This window comes from Meles meles, chromosome 12 (genome assembly GCF_922984935.1).
Source record: "Meles meles chromosome 12, mMelMel3.1 paternal haplotype, whole genome shotgun sequence".
NCBI lineage: Eukaryota > Metazoa > Chordata > Mammalia > Carnivora > Mustelidae > Meles > Meles meles.
The window spans coordinates 31,944,662-31,957,996 of record NC_060077.1 but is presented as its reverse complement, the minus strand read 5'-3'; the positions used below and the strand labels follow the sequence as shown (position 1 = coordinate 31,957,996).

At 57.5% G+C, this 13,335-nt stretch overlaps 1 protein-coding gene across 1 annotated transcript; it reads left to right on the top strand.

Moving 5' to 3' along the window:
* Window positions 1-424: 424 nt before the first annotated feature.
* On the top strand, window positions 425-3,856 carry SLC25A1 (solute carrier family 25 member 1). Its single transcript, XM_046026029.1, has 9 exons — window positions 425-619; window positions 955-1,062; window positions 1,229-1,328; window positions 1,412-1,550; window positions 2,066-2,150; window positions 2,319-2,423; window positions 2,629-2,744; window positions 2,828-2,901; window positions 3,127-3,856. Exons 1-9 carry the CDS (start codon window positions 535-537, stop codon window positions 3,239-3,241), a joined length of 927 nt encoding a protein of 308 aa, XP_045881985.1. The 5' UTR covers window positions 425-534; the 3' UTR covers window positions 3,242-3,856.
* Window positions 3,857-13,335: the final 9,479 nt, after the last annotated feature.

Sequence of the window (13,335 nt, the reverse complement as noted above, 5' to 3'; positions counted from 1 at the left end):
TGGGAATGGTAGCCTCACAACCCGTTGGGTTTCGGAATGCCAAATCCTCAAACATCAGGGATGAGACTAGCCCCATGTGCCCCATGGGGGAGGAAGTGGTCTGCACATCTCTCCAACCCTGATCTTCGGGGCTCCGGTCGCTCAGGCCGACGCCACGACCACGAGACCTGCTCCTTCCCGTGCCGGATTCTGCCTAATGCCGGGGCGGGTTTTAGAAACTGCACCTTGACCCACAGATCCAGGCCCGGGCACAGCGCCGCCTCCCAAGGACCCTGGGCTCGATCATTGGCTGGGCTATCGGCCCCGCCCCGGCGCCTGCCTCGCTTGCCCCTCCCCGGCCTCAGTTTCCCGGCCGGCGAGGGGCGGGCCGGGGGCGGGGCCCGCCTCGGACCACGCGGGGCGGAGCCGGGGAGCTGACGCGACCGCCCCGCCCCCCGGGCCATAACCGGCCGCCGCCGTCGCCGCGGACCGAACGCGGAGAGCCGGAGGCTCGGACCCGAGGTCGACGCCGGGCGCCCCGCCTCCTCGCCTGCCATGGCCGCTCCCCGCGCTCTGGCGGCCGCCGCGCCCGCGTCCGGAAAGGCCAAGCTGACGCACCCGGGGAAGGCGATCCTGGCAGGTGGGCCCCTCCGGGACATATACCCCCTGTCTGCCCCCTCCGTTGGCCCCACCGCGCTTCCGGGTGGGCCCGGGACGCCGAGGCCCCGCCCCACTTCCGGGTCGGACCGGGGGGCGCGGCCCCGGTCCCTAGCCAGCGCGTGGGGGATCGCCGGGCTCGTCGCCCCTCCGCGCCTAGCCAGGACTACGTGGGCGGGGCAGGGGACGCTGCCCGGCCTCCCCTACACCAATGGAGTGGGACAAAGTCCGGGACGGGGGAGGGGCCGGGGCGCCTGCGGCTGCCGGCAGGACGACCCGGCCGCGGGGCGGTGGTCTCAGGGTCCCCGGTCCCCTCAGGCGGCCTGGCGGGCGGCATCGAAATTTGCATCACCTTCCCCACCGAGTACGTGAAGACACAGTTGCAGCTGGACGAGCGCTCACACCCTCCGCGGTACCGGGGCATTGGTGAGTAGGGGGCTGCCCTTGGCGGGGCGGCACGCCACCAAGAAGGCCGGCACCCAGAGGGCACGGCCAGACCCTGCTCTCGGGGAGCAGCCTTGGTGGGCTGCGGGGAACTGCGGGGGGGCGGGTCTCTCGGGCGCCTGGGGTCGCTGAACGCCCCCTCATCCAGGGGACTGCGTGCGGCAAACGGTCCGCAGCCATGGCGTCCTGGGCCTGTACCGAGGTCTCAGCTCCCTGCTCTACGGCTCCATCCCTAAAGCGGCGGTCAGGTGAGGTGGGCTTGGGTGGGTGGCCGTGGGAGGGCATCCCCGGGAGCTGTAGCCCCTCTCACCCCACTGCCTGGCGTTTCCAGGTTCGGGATGTTTGAGTTCCTCAGCAACCACATGCGAGATCCCCAGGGACGCCTGGACAGCACCCGGGGACTGCTCTGTGGCCTGGGTGCCGGCGTGGCAGAAGCGGTGGTCGTCGTGTGCCCCATGGAGACCATAAAGGTGGGGAGGGTCCAGTTGGGGGAGGCTGTGCAGAGGGGTGCTAGGGTGGCTGGGATCATCCTGCTTTTGTGCTCCATGGAGACCAGGGAGGTGGAGAGGGTCCTGCTGGAACAGGACAGGGTGTGCAGGGGGAACTGCCTGGGGGGGCTGGGTGCAGGAAGTGTGCAGAAAGGACCTCCTCTGGAGACTGGACTCTGTCCTAAAGGCATGGGACAACTGTTGGGGTTTTTAAAAAAAACGCTTTTATAAACAGAAAACATAAGATAACATGTTCCCGCCTAAACTGTGGGAAATAACCAGCAAACACAATTGCAGTGACTCTTTGGTAAGGCCAGCCCTCCTGCTTGCTGGGGCCTTGTGTCTCATGGTGGCCTTGGGTGGCCCTGTTTCCAGGTAAAGAGCTGCATCACCAATCCTGATCTGATCTTTGTGGGCCCTGGGGCTGGGAGCCAAAGGGCCAAGTGTGCCCTTCCAGGGGCATCCTGGGAGCTAGGGCCTTTGCTTTCCTTTCACAGGTGAAGTTCATCCATGACCAGACCTCCCCCAACCCCAAGTATAGAGGATTCTTCCACGGGGTCAGAGAGATTGTACGAGAACAAGGTAAGCCATAATACCTTCCTTCTCAGGTAGGGCCAGGGACCTAGGCCAGGCTGGCTTGAACTTCCACTTCCTGCTTTGGTGCTCTGGTGTGCCACTCGCCCTGCTCCCCATTCCCCAGCTGGGGCCTGAAAGGCACCAGTATGACTCCCATGCCTGCTGACTCCCCAGGGCTGAAGGGGACCTACCAGGGCCTCACAGCCACCGTGCTGAAGCAGGGATCTAACCAGGCCATCCGCTTCTTCGTCATGACCTCCCTGAGAAACTGGTACAGGGGTATGTATCTGTTGGGTCTGCAACCCCAAGACCTACCTCCAACCACTCTGGGTTACGCTCCTCCTCTTTAGTCTTCCCTGCCAGAACCTGGCCTCCTGGGGGCCCCCACATTCCTAGGCTCTGGTCCATGCTCCCCCTCAGCCCTGAAGAGCCGTCCCCTTTGCCTTCCCATCATTTTCTGATTGCAACTCCCACCCACATCCAGGGGACAACCCCAACAAGCCCATGAACCCACTGATCACCGGAGTGTTTGGAGCTGTCGCTGGTGCAGCCAGTGTCTTCGGGAATACTCCTCTGGATGTGATCAAGACCCGGATGCAGGTGGGGGTGGGGCCAGGAAGGGGGTAAGGGAGTCTGTGACAGGGGTTAGCTGCTGAACCCTGTGGCATGATGCTGTCCTGCAGGGCTTGGAGGCGCACAAATACCGGAATACGTGGGACTGTGGCTTGCAGATCCTGAGGAATGAGGGGCTCAAGGCGTGAGTGGGGGAGGGGAAGGGCTATGGTCCCTACCCTAGGCCCTCCCTAGCCTTCTACCTGGGCCTCACCCCATACCCACTGCCAGCTCCAGGCTATCCCTCAGGGAGTCCTTACCTTTAGGTTCCTGTCCTCTGTCCCTCCGATGCCTGGACCCACTCTCACTGTCCAGGGACACTGTTTTTCATCTGCCTTCTCTCCTCCTACCTCTTCCCCCACAACCCCAGATTCTACAAGGGCACCATCCCCCGCCTGGGCCGGGTCTGCCTGGACGTGGCCATCGTGTTTGTCATCTACGATGAAGTGGTGAAGCTACTTAACAAAGTGTGGAAGACAGACTGAGTCCCCGAGGGGTTCTGCATGGGGTTTGCCCCCAGGTGCCTCCAGACCAGTCCCCTCTGCCCTCTTCTCACGATTCCAGTGCAGTCGTGCCAAAAGGCCCCTTTTCCCTGTTCTTGCACTCCATGGCCTGGGTCTGTCCCCTGTAGCCATTGAGTCCACATGTCCCTTAGTGCCGTGTGTCCCGTGGTGTGTATGACACCACCATTGTGTCCGTGTGTCCGGCCAAGGCTGGGTGTCCCTCTGGCCTGTGAATCTGTGCCCACTTGTCCATGTGCTTACTCATGAGCCGTGTGCCTGTGTTTCATGTTCCTTGTCATGTGACCTTGTGCCCCACTTCCCGGGGTGCCCATGTGGCTTGGGTCCACGGCCCTGTAGCCATGGCCCGGTCCCAGCCCGGTGCCTTCCACCCTGGGCAGCAGGGGCACTGGCCCCGGCCTACCACAGCTGCCTCCGGGCCTCAGCCTGGCCTCACCGCATTCCAGGGGCTATGTGCCCCCTGCTTCTCCCGCCACTGGCCTTAACTGGCCCTTGGGCCCTCCCTCCGCCCGGGACAGGGTGGCATCCGCCACTCTCAGGACCACCCTCCCATGGCAGAATAAACCGGATCCTGTCGCAGCCTCCTGTCCCTGTGTGGACCCATCTGTGAGTGGATAATGAGTGTCCATGCCTCTGCAAAGAGCAGGCCCACCCCTTCACCAGAGGATACTGGCAGGGGAATGAGGAAGCAGAGCAGTAGGCAGGCTGGTGGGTGAGCCAGCTGTGACCACAGCATCAGCCCCCAAGAGGCCTGGCACCATTACACCAAAGAACATTTGGACTGTGTCCAGGCCATGCTCATAGCCTGTGAGCAAGGTTCTGCAGGGTCAGCTGGTAGACATGCCGTCAGGGTCACCTGGCAGGCAGCACTGAGTGGACAAAGTACAGAACTGGCCCAGCTTACCATCTTACTCCTCACAGTTTTTCTGTGGTCTAATGTGGGGAAGTGCTGTGGGGCATCCAATTACTGAGGCTCTGAGCAGAGTCCCTTTGCTCCCTCCTTTACCCTGGCTGAGAGGCAGCTTTCCTGCTAAACAGGGTAGAAGTGCGTGTCTGGGGCCCAAGAGCCCATCCCCCAGATAAGGAGCTGGGAACCACAACCTGGGGCCAAAGTGGAGTCCTGAGAGCAGGATGGAATAAACCAGGCCCCTGGCTGAGCGGGGGCAGAAGGCACTTTGCTGTCCAAGTGATCCATGGGTAAGAGTCATGCAAGGGTTTGGCTCAGATTGGGAAATAACTTGCCAACAGAAGCCTTCCAGTAAGCAGGTCTGGTCCCTAAAAGCTGGTCCTTTTAGGGGAGATTGCCCTACCTATGCAAGCTTCCACGACATCCAGATCTGGGGCATTTAGGGATCAGCGACAGATCTGAGTGACAATTGTGAGCTTAGGGGTACAAGGAAAATGTTCTTGAAGGACTGGGCAGTGCACACTCAACTCTTCTTGGGAGGTAACCAGTCTTAGTCAAAACTGAGGAGAGAGGGACCCACAGCAAAGCTTGCCTGCCTGCAGGGGCCAGGGGCTGTCTCCCATACACATTCCAGAGCTTGCAGGCCCAGACACAGGCCACTGGCTCTGGGCCTCATGAGCTTCACTGTGGTGACAGGCATTGCTGGCCCATGGCACAGGCCACTGAGGCTAGGGAAGAAAATAGCATCTGTGGTCAGTGGTGGGGAACAGGACCCTGGCTTCTCATTTGTTCACTGTGTGACCTTGAACCAGTCACCTAACATCAATTTCTTAATCTGTGAAATGGGTGACAGAAGAACCCAGCCCATCCATATAAATTGCTTAGAACAATGCCTAACACAGGAAGCCTTTGCATGCATAGCTTTTTTCTTTGGGTTGCGGAAGGTTATTTACAGTCTGCCAGAGTTCCAGGTAGTTCCTAGAGCAGGCAAAGCCCCGCAGCTGACCCCTGAGGGGACTCAATGCCCCCCCCCCCCCATACTGACCTCCAGGAATGGTAACTATTCACTGACTACACACCAGCATTCCAGAAGCCTGTCCCCTTCACTGGGGGGATGGGGCTGAGGCTGCACTGGTCTGAGAGTAGGACATGGGGATCCCCCACCCAGGAGCAACCTATCCCCCATTCTCTCTCCAGGAAGGTCAGGCCCTACCATAGCCCAGGTCCCCTTTTCTGTGCCTCACAGCAGGATGTGGACAGCAGTTAGCCCAGCCACAAAAGACTGAGTTGGATTGAGTCCCCAGAGACTATGGTTACAGAAGAGCCACGCACTCTGGTGGAGGCAACCCCACCTCCTTCACACATTACCTGAATTAGTAGGCAGCCTCAGATCTTGGAGCTGAGACCGGAGGGAAGAGACCCTGAGGGGGGAGTGGTATCGGGTGCCGTAAAGGGCTTGTTGTGTGCCGTAAAGGGCTTGGTTGTGTCCAGGCTGAGGGAAGGTCGACAAGGCTGGATGGAAGTGAGCAGGCAGGGACCTGGAGGGAGGGAGCCCAGCTGCATTTAACCAAGAACCCAAAGGCTGCAGAGAGGAGGACGATAGCAGGGGACCCTTGCCCTTGTGGCCTTGGAGGCGTAGTGGCAGAGGTGTGTGCAGATCTTCAAGGACTTGGGAGGTAGAACAGACTCAACTTCCAGCCTGGTCCACCACAAACCTGGACATGACCAGTGGCTGAATCTGCATATCAGAGGAGGGTGGAGATTCCTCGTCACCATATCCAGAACCTCTGTGCTGAGCTGGAAGCCACAGCTAGCCTGCACTCAGCCTCAGGCAGCCTTCACCATCTAGCATGGCCTCCAGCCTGGAATCCTAACGTAATATAGCCAGAAGGGACAATGGCCTCAGAGACAGGGCAAGGGAGCAGAGGGTGAGGTGGTGGCTACTCCCAGGGCAGGGCTTGGCCAGCTTCCAGCCCTGTCATCACTGCTGTGGGGCTGAAGAGGGGGTCCTACTCCCCCCTTAGGCAGAGGCCCTCAAGCAGCTGTCCTCCAGCTCCAGTTTCCTTGAACCTACCCCCTGCCCCTGCCACTACTGCACGGGCATCCCCTGGATTTTTCCATGTCCTTGTGTAGGTGATGAGTGCCAGTCAGAGCTTAGTACACTGAAAAAACCAGTCACCCCTGACAGATGGGTCTGTCTCCTTTTACCCAACAAAGAGAATTATGTTTTTCGGGTTGTGCCCTTAGCCTTTATAGCAAACAGAATCTCAGTTGAGGATGCCAGAGTATTTTCCTTTCTTTTTACTTCCTGCAAGTTTTCAGATTCCCTGGAGAAGGGTCTTTAGTAAGGGGCACAGAATCACAGGGTCTAGAGGAGTTCCTGCCGCATCAAGTTCTGGGAAGAGGACTGGACACCCCAGGGACAAGGACAGAGATGTATGCACAGTGAAGAGCTGGCCTGAAAGGACAACTGGAGGGCCACAGACAACACTCGGGATCATGGGTGAACTGGACCTAGGCCAACGATGTGGGGTGAATCATGGAAAACAAGGTGCTTGTGGTCTGGTATCTCCCCACCTCCATAAAGGCAAACTCCCCTTCTCCCCTGTCCCCACTCGGTTTAGGTCAAACCCTGACCCTCCCCATCTGTCGTCACTTTTGACTCCTGGCAGGCCACGCCCACCTCCCACTTATCCTCCACTGACTAGGCCTGACCTGGGAGGCTCCGCCGCGGGCGGGGTGACCATCTCCTGACGCGACCTCGTGGGATAAACCAACTCACTCCCTCGGCTCCTAAGCAGCGCTCAGATTTCTACAGCGGCCTGCTGCTCAGGCCCTAGCCGAAAAGCACTGAAAACGCTGGGGTCTTGGGCAGTTTTACCACTCTGACGGGCTTGGTGCAGCTGAAGCTCTCCGGCCAGCCTGTTTATCCGCCCCTGGGTGCCCCACACAGGCTGACCGAAACCCGCAGTGCCCTCCCTACCCGCGCTGCCCAACGGCCTGACGAAGAACGCCCAGCGCCGGGTGTCTGGAAGACTGCCCCCAGGGCGGTGTTGGGGGCAAGGTAAACTGCCTGCGATTGTGACCTGGAGGCTGATCGGAGCACGTCATGGGAAAGATGCTGCGCTTGCCAGGGCCGAGGGACAAAGGGTCCACTCTCATGGTCACCCGTTTGCGCCCCCAGGCTGTCTGCTAAAGGCCACAGACCACCAGGGCCTCTCTCAGCACTCGCCATTGGAGGTTCGGGGACGCGGGCCTATGAGCGCAGAAAGCACCCAGGGGGCTTCCCGGGTCCATTTGTGAAGAAGGAACCAGATTTTCCCGGCCTTGGGGACACGCAGGGAGAGCAGGGTACGAAGTGGGCAAGCCGCCCACGCCTGAGAGGGAACCGCAGTTCCCTGAGGTGGGGACACTCGCGCCCTGAAGTCGAGGGCGGCTCGTAGTGATGACGTCACGTGCGCGCTCCCGGCCGGCATAGGCTCGCTCCCGCACTTCGGTCGCGGGTCTGTGAGTCTGGGGTGTCGTTAGACTGGTCCCGGTCGCTGCGACCAGTCCCCGGCCCTCGTATTTCACCGCCAGTGGCCGACCTCGCCTGCAGGCTCGCACCACGCGGCGTGCGGCCAACCCAATCACCGTCTCCACTCTCCCAAGTCTGAGGCGCCCTCCCCTGCGACCGACGGCTCCCAGCGGACGCTGCCGGCGGCCTCTCCTGACACGCTGGCCCGAGGGAAACCCCCGCCCCCCCCTCCCCCGAGCCCCGCCTGCTGATGGCTGTTTCCCTGGGCTGGACCTCTCTCGCGGCAGTCTGCTTTCGGCCTCACCCCCGGACGGGCGGCACGCGCTGTTCCCTCGTCCTCAAACACTCTTCCTCACCCCCGACCTCTACCTTGTGATTCACACTGTTCTCCGGCCCTGCCTGACCTATGTACAGGTAGAGGGACTGCTCCCCTTTTCCCGCACAAACCCCCTCACGTGGTTACCTTCCTGTGTACTCAGACCCGAGCTCGCGGCGGCGGGGGCCGCGCAGAGCCTGGGCCTGAGCCTCACCCGTGTCCACTCCAGAGCCTGGGCTCCGGAGATGGTTTGCAAAGAGAAGGAAGGACTTTGGACTGTGTCTTTTCCTCCTCCTGCAGATTTTCACTTCAGTGATCCCAACCTCAGCCGTGAGAAAGCAGATAGGGTCGGGGGATGGGACCAAGGGGGCTCCACCAGCCTCTCCACTGCATCCCCCCCCCCCCCCCCCCCCCGCCTTCCAGTCTTGCCTGCCTGGCCAGCTTCCTACCAGTTGTGGTTCATGTAAGGTGTAGTGGCCTTGCCACATCCGTGGAAGAGGAGCCCTACATGGTGCAGAGACACCCCTCTGAGTCTCCCACTCCAGGGACCTGTCATTAGCAAGCCAGTTAGAGGCTTAGGGGCTGGGGGTGACCCTACAAAAGGCAGCAGTGAGCACAGGCTGCACAACTGGAGGGCAGTGCCTCCTGGCTGGACCTTCCCCTCAGCCGGCCCTGTTTCACAGATGGGAAAACCCAGGCAGAGACAAATGACCTGTCTAGGACTATGGAGGTCCCTGCCTGCACAGCCCCACTATGCCTCAGCGAGGGAGCAAGGACCGAAGATAAGGGGGGGGGGGGCAGCAGGGGGCATCACATCATTCCTGACTGAACAGAGCAGCAAATATGCCCCCTCGGGGTCCAGACCCTTTAAAGGGACTCCAAGGGAAAGATGGATAGCCTACAAGTGGTGGCTCCTTGCTGATCTCCATCAGCATCCCCCAGCCTGTGACCTGCCTCCTGGTCATGATGGGGAGGGCCTGTGCTTTACTGAGGAAGCCAAGTTCAGTAGGGAAGCTGATGCCCAGGGCTCCGAGGGGTGATCAAAACCAGATGGAGTTGGGGGAGGATAAGATGGGGAGGACAGAAGGGAAGGGTGTCCACAAGGATGGGCGGGGACTGTGTTCCCCAATCTCCAAAAAAAGGCTGGCAAAGGTGGAGGATGGAGCCAAGAGCCTGGCTCCTTTCATACCTAGCGGGCCAGATCCATGCATCAGCCCTTTGGCCTGATGAAACAGGGTGTGCATGGACCAGGCTTGGTCCAGTCAGCTGGGGAAACCGAGACCAGCCTCGGGGCCACTGGGGCCAGAGGTGTCCTCCACCGCTTGCGCACTCCCTGCTGACAATTGAGCAGCCAAAGCAGATTAACCCGGGTGCTAATCCCCCCTAATGGCTTCAGAATCCCCAGCGCTGAGCAGCTAAGCCGGCCTTTCTCCACAGCCGCGGCCGGGCCCTCCCCGGCAGCTTCAGCCCCGCGACCGAGCCGATACTATCTCAGCCTGGCGGGACCGCGGGTCCTGCGCTAATCCCCGGCGCTCGCTTTCTTCCCCGTCCCGCTCAAGATCGGGCGATTGGCGTTTGATTATGGCCGCTATCGAGGGCCTCTTTGTGCTATCGGCCTCAAATCCTCTAATTCCGTGATAAAGGAGGCATTAGCGCCGTTTGCTGCAGAGAAAGGCACCAGAATGAAAGAAAGCAATCAGGGGAATCCTGATGGCCTCGACTGCCGGGCCTGGGAGGGAGGCAAGAAAGGGGGTCCGGGAAGAGGAGGGGATGTGGGAGGAGGGGCTGGAGAAAGAAGGAGGGGGTACGGCTCAAGGGTCCTGACTCCCCACCTCCATCCTGAGTCTGCTTTCTGCAGCCCTGAACTGTGCTGAGGACCCCCTCCCCACTTTCTCACTCTGGCTGCCATCTCTGCTGGATTCTGAGGAACCACAAGGGCCCCGCCTCCTCTGGCACCATCTCTGCACTTGCTGAGACCTAGTCCCCAAACCCGACCTGGACCTTGCTGGGCCTGCCTTGCACTCCAGTCTGACTGTACAAAGCCAATGATCTCTCAGGGTTCATCTGCAGATCCTCCAACCTCTCCCAACCCCGAGAGGCCCTGCTCCACCCTCCCTCCATCTGTCCCTCTCTTTTGGTACTGACCAGCTTTGACCAGTTCTGGAAGCAACCAGGTCTGCTCTTCCGAGTGGGAAACAGAAGTGAGGGCATCCAGTGAAGACTAGGGTTGTTGATGGAGCAGGTGCAGAGGAAGGCATCCTGAGATCTCCAGTGTTGCAGTGGGTTGAGTGAGAAGGGCCCCTCTGCAAAGGCCACAATGAGCCCCAGGATGGGGCCACGATGGGCCAGGCTGGCTGTGCCCTGTGCTTGTTGGAGGGGCTGACCCGGATTGTGGGCCGGCAGAGGCCAACAGGGCAGATGGACAGAAGGGGTAGAGTCCAGGGGCTGAAGGACCACAGAGACAAGGGGACTAATCCTCAGGATCCTCTTATCCTGTGAATTTGAAGCAGGGGAACACTCTGATTGGATTTGTGTTTCCAGGATCACTGCTGCCTCTGTGGGCAGGCTCACTCCCTTGGAGGCTTGGAGGCTTGGATGGCTCTGTGGCAGGTGCGAACTTAACAAGGCGCACAGATCAGTGGGTGGGCTACTAAACCTGAATGGACAGGTGTACATATATCAAGGTGAACAGGAGTCTAGGTGTGCATTTATCCAGGTGGCTAGGTAAAAAAGTGGGCCATTTACCAAGACAGACAAGTAGATGGATGAATGTGCAGCCATGGGTAACAAGCATCACGAAGGCCACTGGGGCTCTGTTCAGATCCCCTCTGTGGCCAACCCACCTGTCCTGTTTTGAGTGTTGGCAGCCAGTGGAGCACAGCTGCCTCCATCTTGGAGCACTACCCTTGGTGAAGGAGGCTCCCATACTCCCTCTTCTTGGGGCAGAGCTCAGCCAAGGACTGGCTCGCATAGGGTACAAAAAGGCCCTCCTTATTTTGCCTCAATGCAGTTCAGATCCATGAAGCCACCAGGGCTCCTGTATGGGATTATAGGAAACTGACCCCAACTGTAAGGACCTATTTAGCCAGAGCGACTCCATCTTGGGTAAATAGCCATTTTGTTGTTTGTGCAGTAAACATAAATTGACTCTCCCCCCCAGAGAAACTTACTTAGAAACAAGTCCGGGAAACCAGTAAAATGTATTTGGCTAGTTCCTGATATCAGAGCCCAAAATATAAGGACAAGTCAGGCCGGATAGAGACATCTAATCAGTACGAAGTACTGTTTGTAACAGTGAGAAGGTCTTGCCCAAACCAAAATGACTCCATCTTGGGAAGGACGACAATCTTATTATTCACACTGAATATGTTAACTGACTAAGCCTTCCCAGAAAGTACTGTTTGTAACGGTTCCTAGTATGGAGTGATCTTGAATAACACGTCACCAGACCGGATGAAACTAGCCAATCAACAAGAGACACACAAACCCGGTGGGTTGAGATATCAAAATATGGGTTACAGTTTTACCCAATAAAAGGTAGCCTGTAAGCTGGGGGTGGTCGCTCTCTTCGGAGACAGCCCTGGCTGATCAGTCTGACTTCTAATGCTTGGCATTCAATAGAGCTTTGCATAACTTTAACTTTGTTTCAGTCTTGTTCCCCTGGCCAATCAGTCTGATTTCTAATACTTGGCATAAAATAAAACTTTAAATAACTTTCATTTTGTCTCAGTCTCGTTTCATTTAATAACGGACCTAACATTTGGGGCTTTCCCGGGATTAAACAATGAGAACTGAGCCAGCATCAGAATTTCTGGGAAAAGCCTCCAGAGGTAAGCTCTTGAGACCCCATCCTTCAAGTTCCTGTCTGTCTGTCTGTCTGGTTGTGGAGCTCCAGGGGTATGGCCCACCGGGGAGAAACTGGACACAGTATTGCTCCCCAGGGCTGGAGTGGATGTGGGGATGCCCCATCCCTCCACTGGAGGATTGCCAGGGGGTTCGAGTCCCCCTAGGCGGTCAAGGACCTGCCAGGGGGTTCAAGTCTCCCTAGGTAGTCAAGGACCTGCCAGGGGGTTCAAGTCCCCCTAGGCGGTCACCGGGGGTTCAAGTCCCCCTAGATGGTCACCAGAGGTTTGAGTCCCCCTTGGCGGTCAAGGGCCTGCCAGGGGTTTGGAGTCCCCCTAGGCGGTCAAGGGACCGGGAAAATCCCCACTAGCGGCAAGTGTTTTTGAGTTGGGATTATATCTCGCACAACCTTAGACTTGATATCTGGTCAAAGAAGGGCCGCTGGGTCTGCGGTAGTCTTTGTCCCGTCTTTTTATTGTCTGTTGTGTTGTTTGTTGTGTTTGAAGAAATGAGACAAGCAGAGAATAAGAGGACTCTAACTTTCATCTCTCCATTCCTCCTAATAGATGTGGGGCTTCTCCCTTACTCATTTCTTTTGTTAATGGCTATAACTGGAGCCAATGGTGGTTAGTCTAACTCAAGACAGAGACTTTAAAGAATATTCCCAAGCAGCTGCCGAAACTCCCTTTGTTTCAAGGAAGTTCCCTGTCTTCTCTGGCCCGATATGGACTGCCTAACCCCTCCCTCCTTGCTGGCAGGAAAGCCATCTGTTCCTCTGTTGGGGCTGATGAGCTCTAAAACTGGAAATCCTTTCTCTGCCTTCTGGCAGCACTTTTTTCTTCTGTCTCCCCCTTCTGTTTTTGCACCAGCTTGGGTGCAGCCTGCATGACTGGCCTCTAGACCATCCTCGGTGCTTCCTGCACCGTGGCTCCTTCTCTGTCAAGGAGCAAGAAGAGCACCCCCTGAGCCTAACATCCCCCACTCCAGAACTTCCCACCAGTGTCTCAAGTAAACATTCAAAGTGGAGTGGGCCCAGGTGGAATGTAAGTCAGTATTTAAACTAAGTTAAGTTTGCTGGTTTAATTAAGATAAGCATGTCTTTGAAGTTACAGCCGTAAATATGAAGCTTTTATTCTTTCAAAATTTACTGAAGGTCAAATAAGCTCATGTTATTTGTTAAAATCTGTTAGCAAAGAGGTGACTGAACTGATGGTTAATTGTCTGTCTCAAAGTTTTAAGGATAATTGCTGAAATGGCCTTCAAAGTCTTTGGTAACCTGAAACTTTAAAGTTTTGGTTGGATGACAAATGGAATTAAATTATGGACATCTAGTTCTTAACTAAATAAGATAAAATGCTAAAGCATTAATTACTGGAACTAGGTTTGTGCTTTTGACTTCCTACTGCAAAGAAACTAAGAATATTTAAATCTTTTGGTAAACATGTTTTGTGCTTAACTGATTCATAATTTACCAT

Bases quoted from the DNA above. Each gene is read 5' to 3' on its own strand.
- SLC25A1 (XM_046026029.1), top strand. From the start codon at position 535: ATGGCCGCTCCCCGCGCTCTGGCGGCCGCCGCGCCCGCGTCCGGAAAG. The intron at 1,329-1,411 runs GTGAGGTGGGCT...TGGCGTTTCCAG, and splicing joins ATCCCTAAAGCGGCGGTCAG to GTTCGGGATGTTTGAGTTCC. The intron at 2,902-3,126 runs GTGAGTGGGGGA...CCACAACCCCAG, and splicing joins AGGAATGAGGGGCTCAAGGC to ATTCTACAAGGGCACCATCC.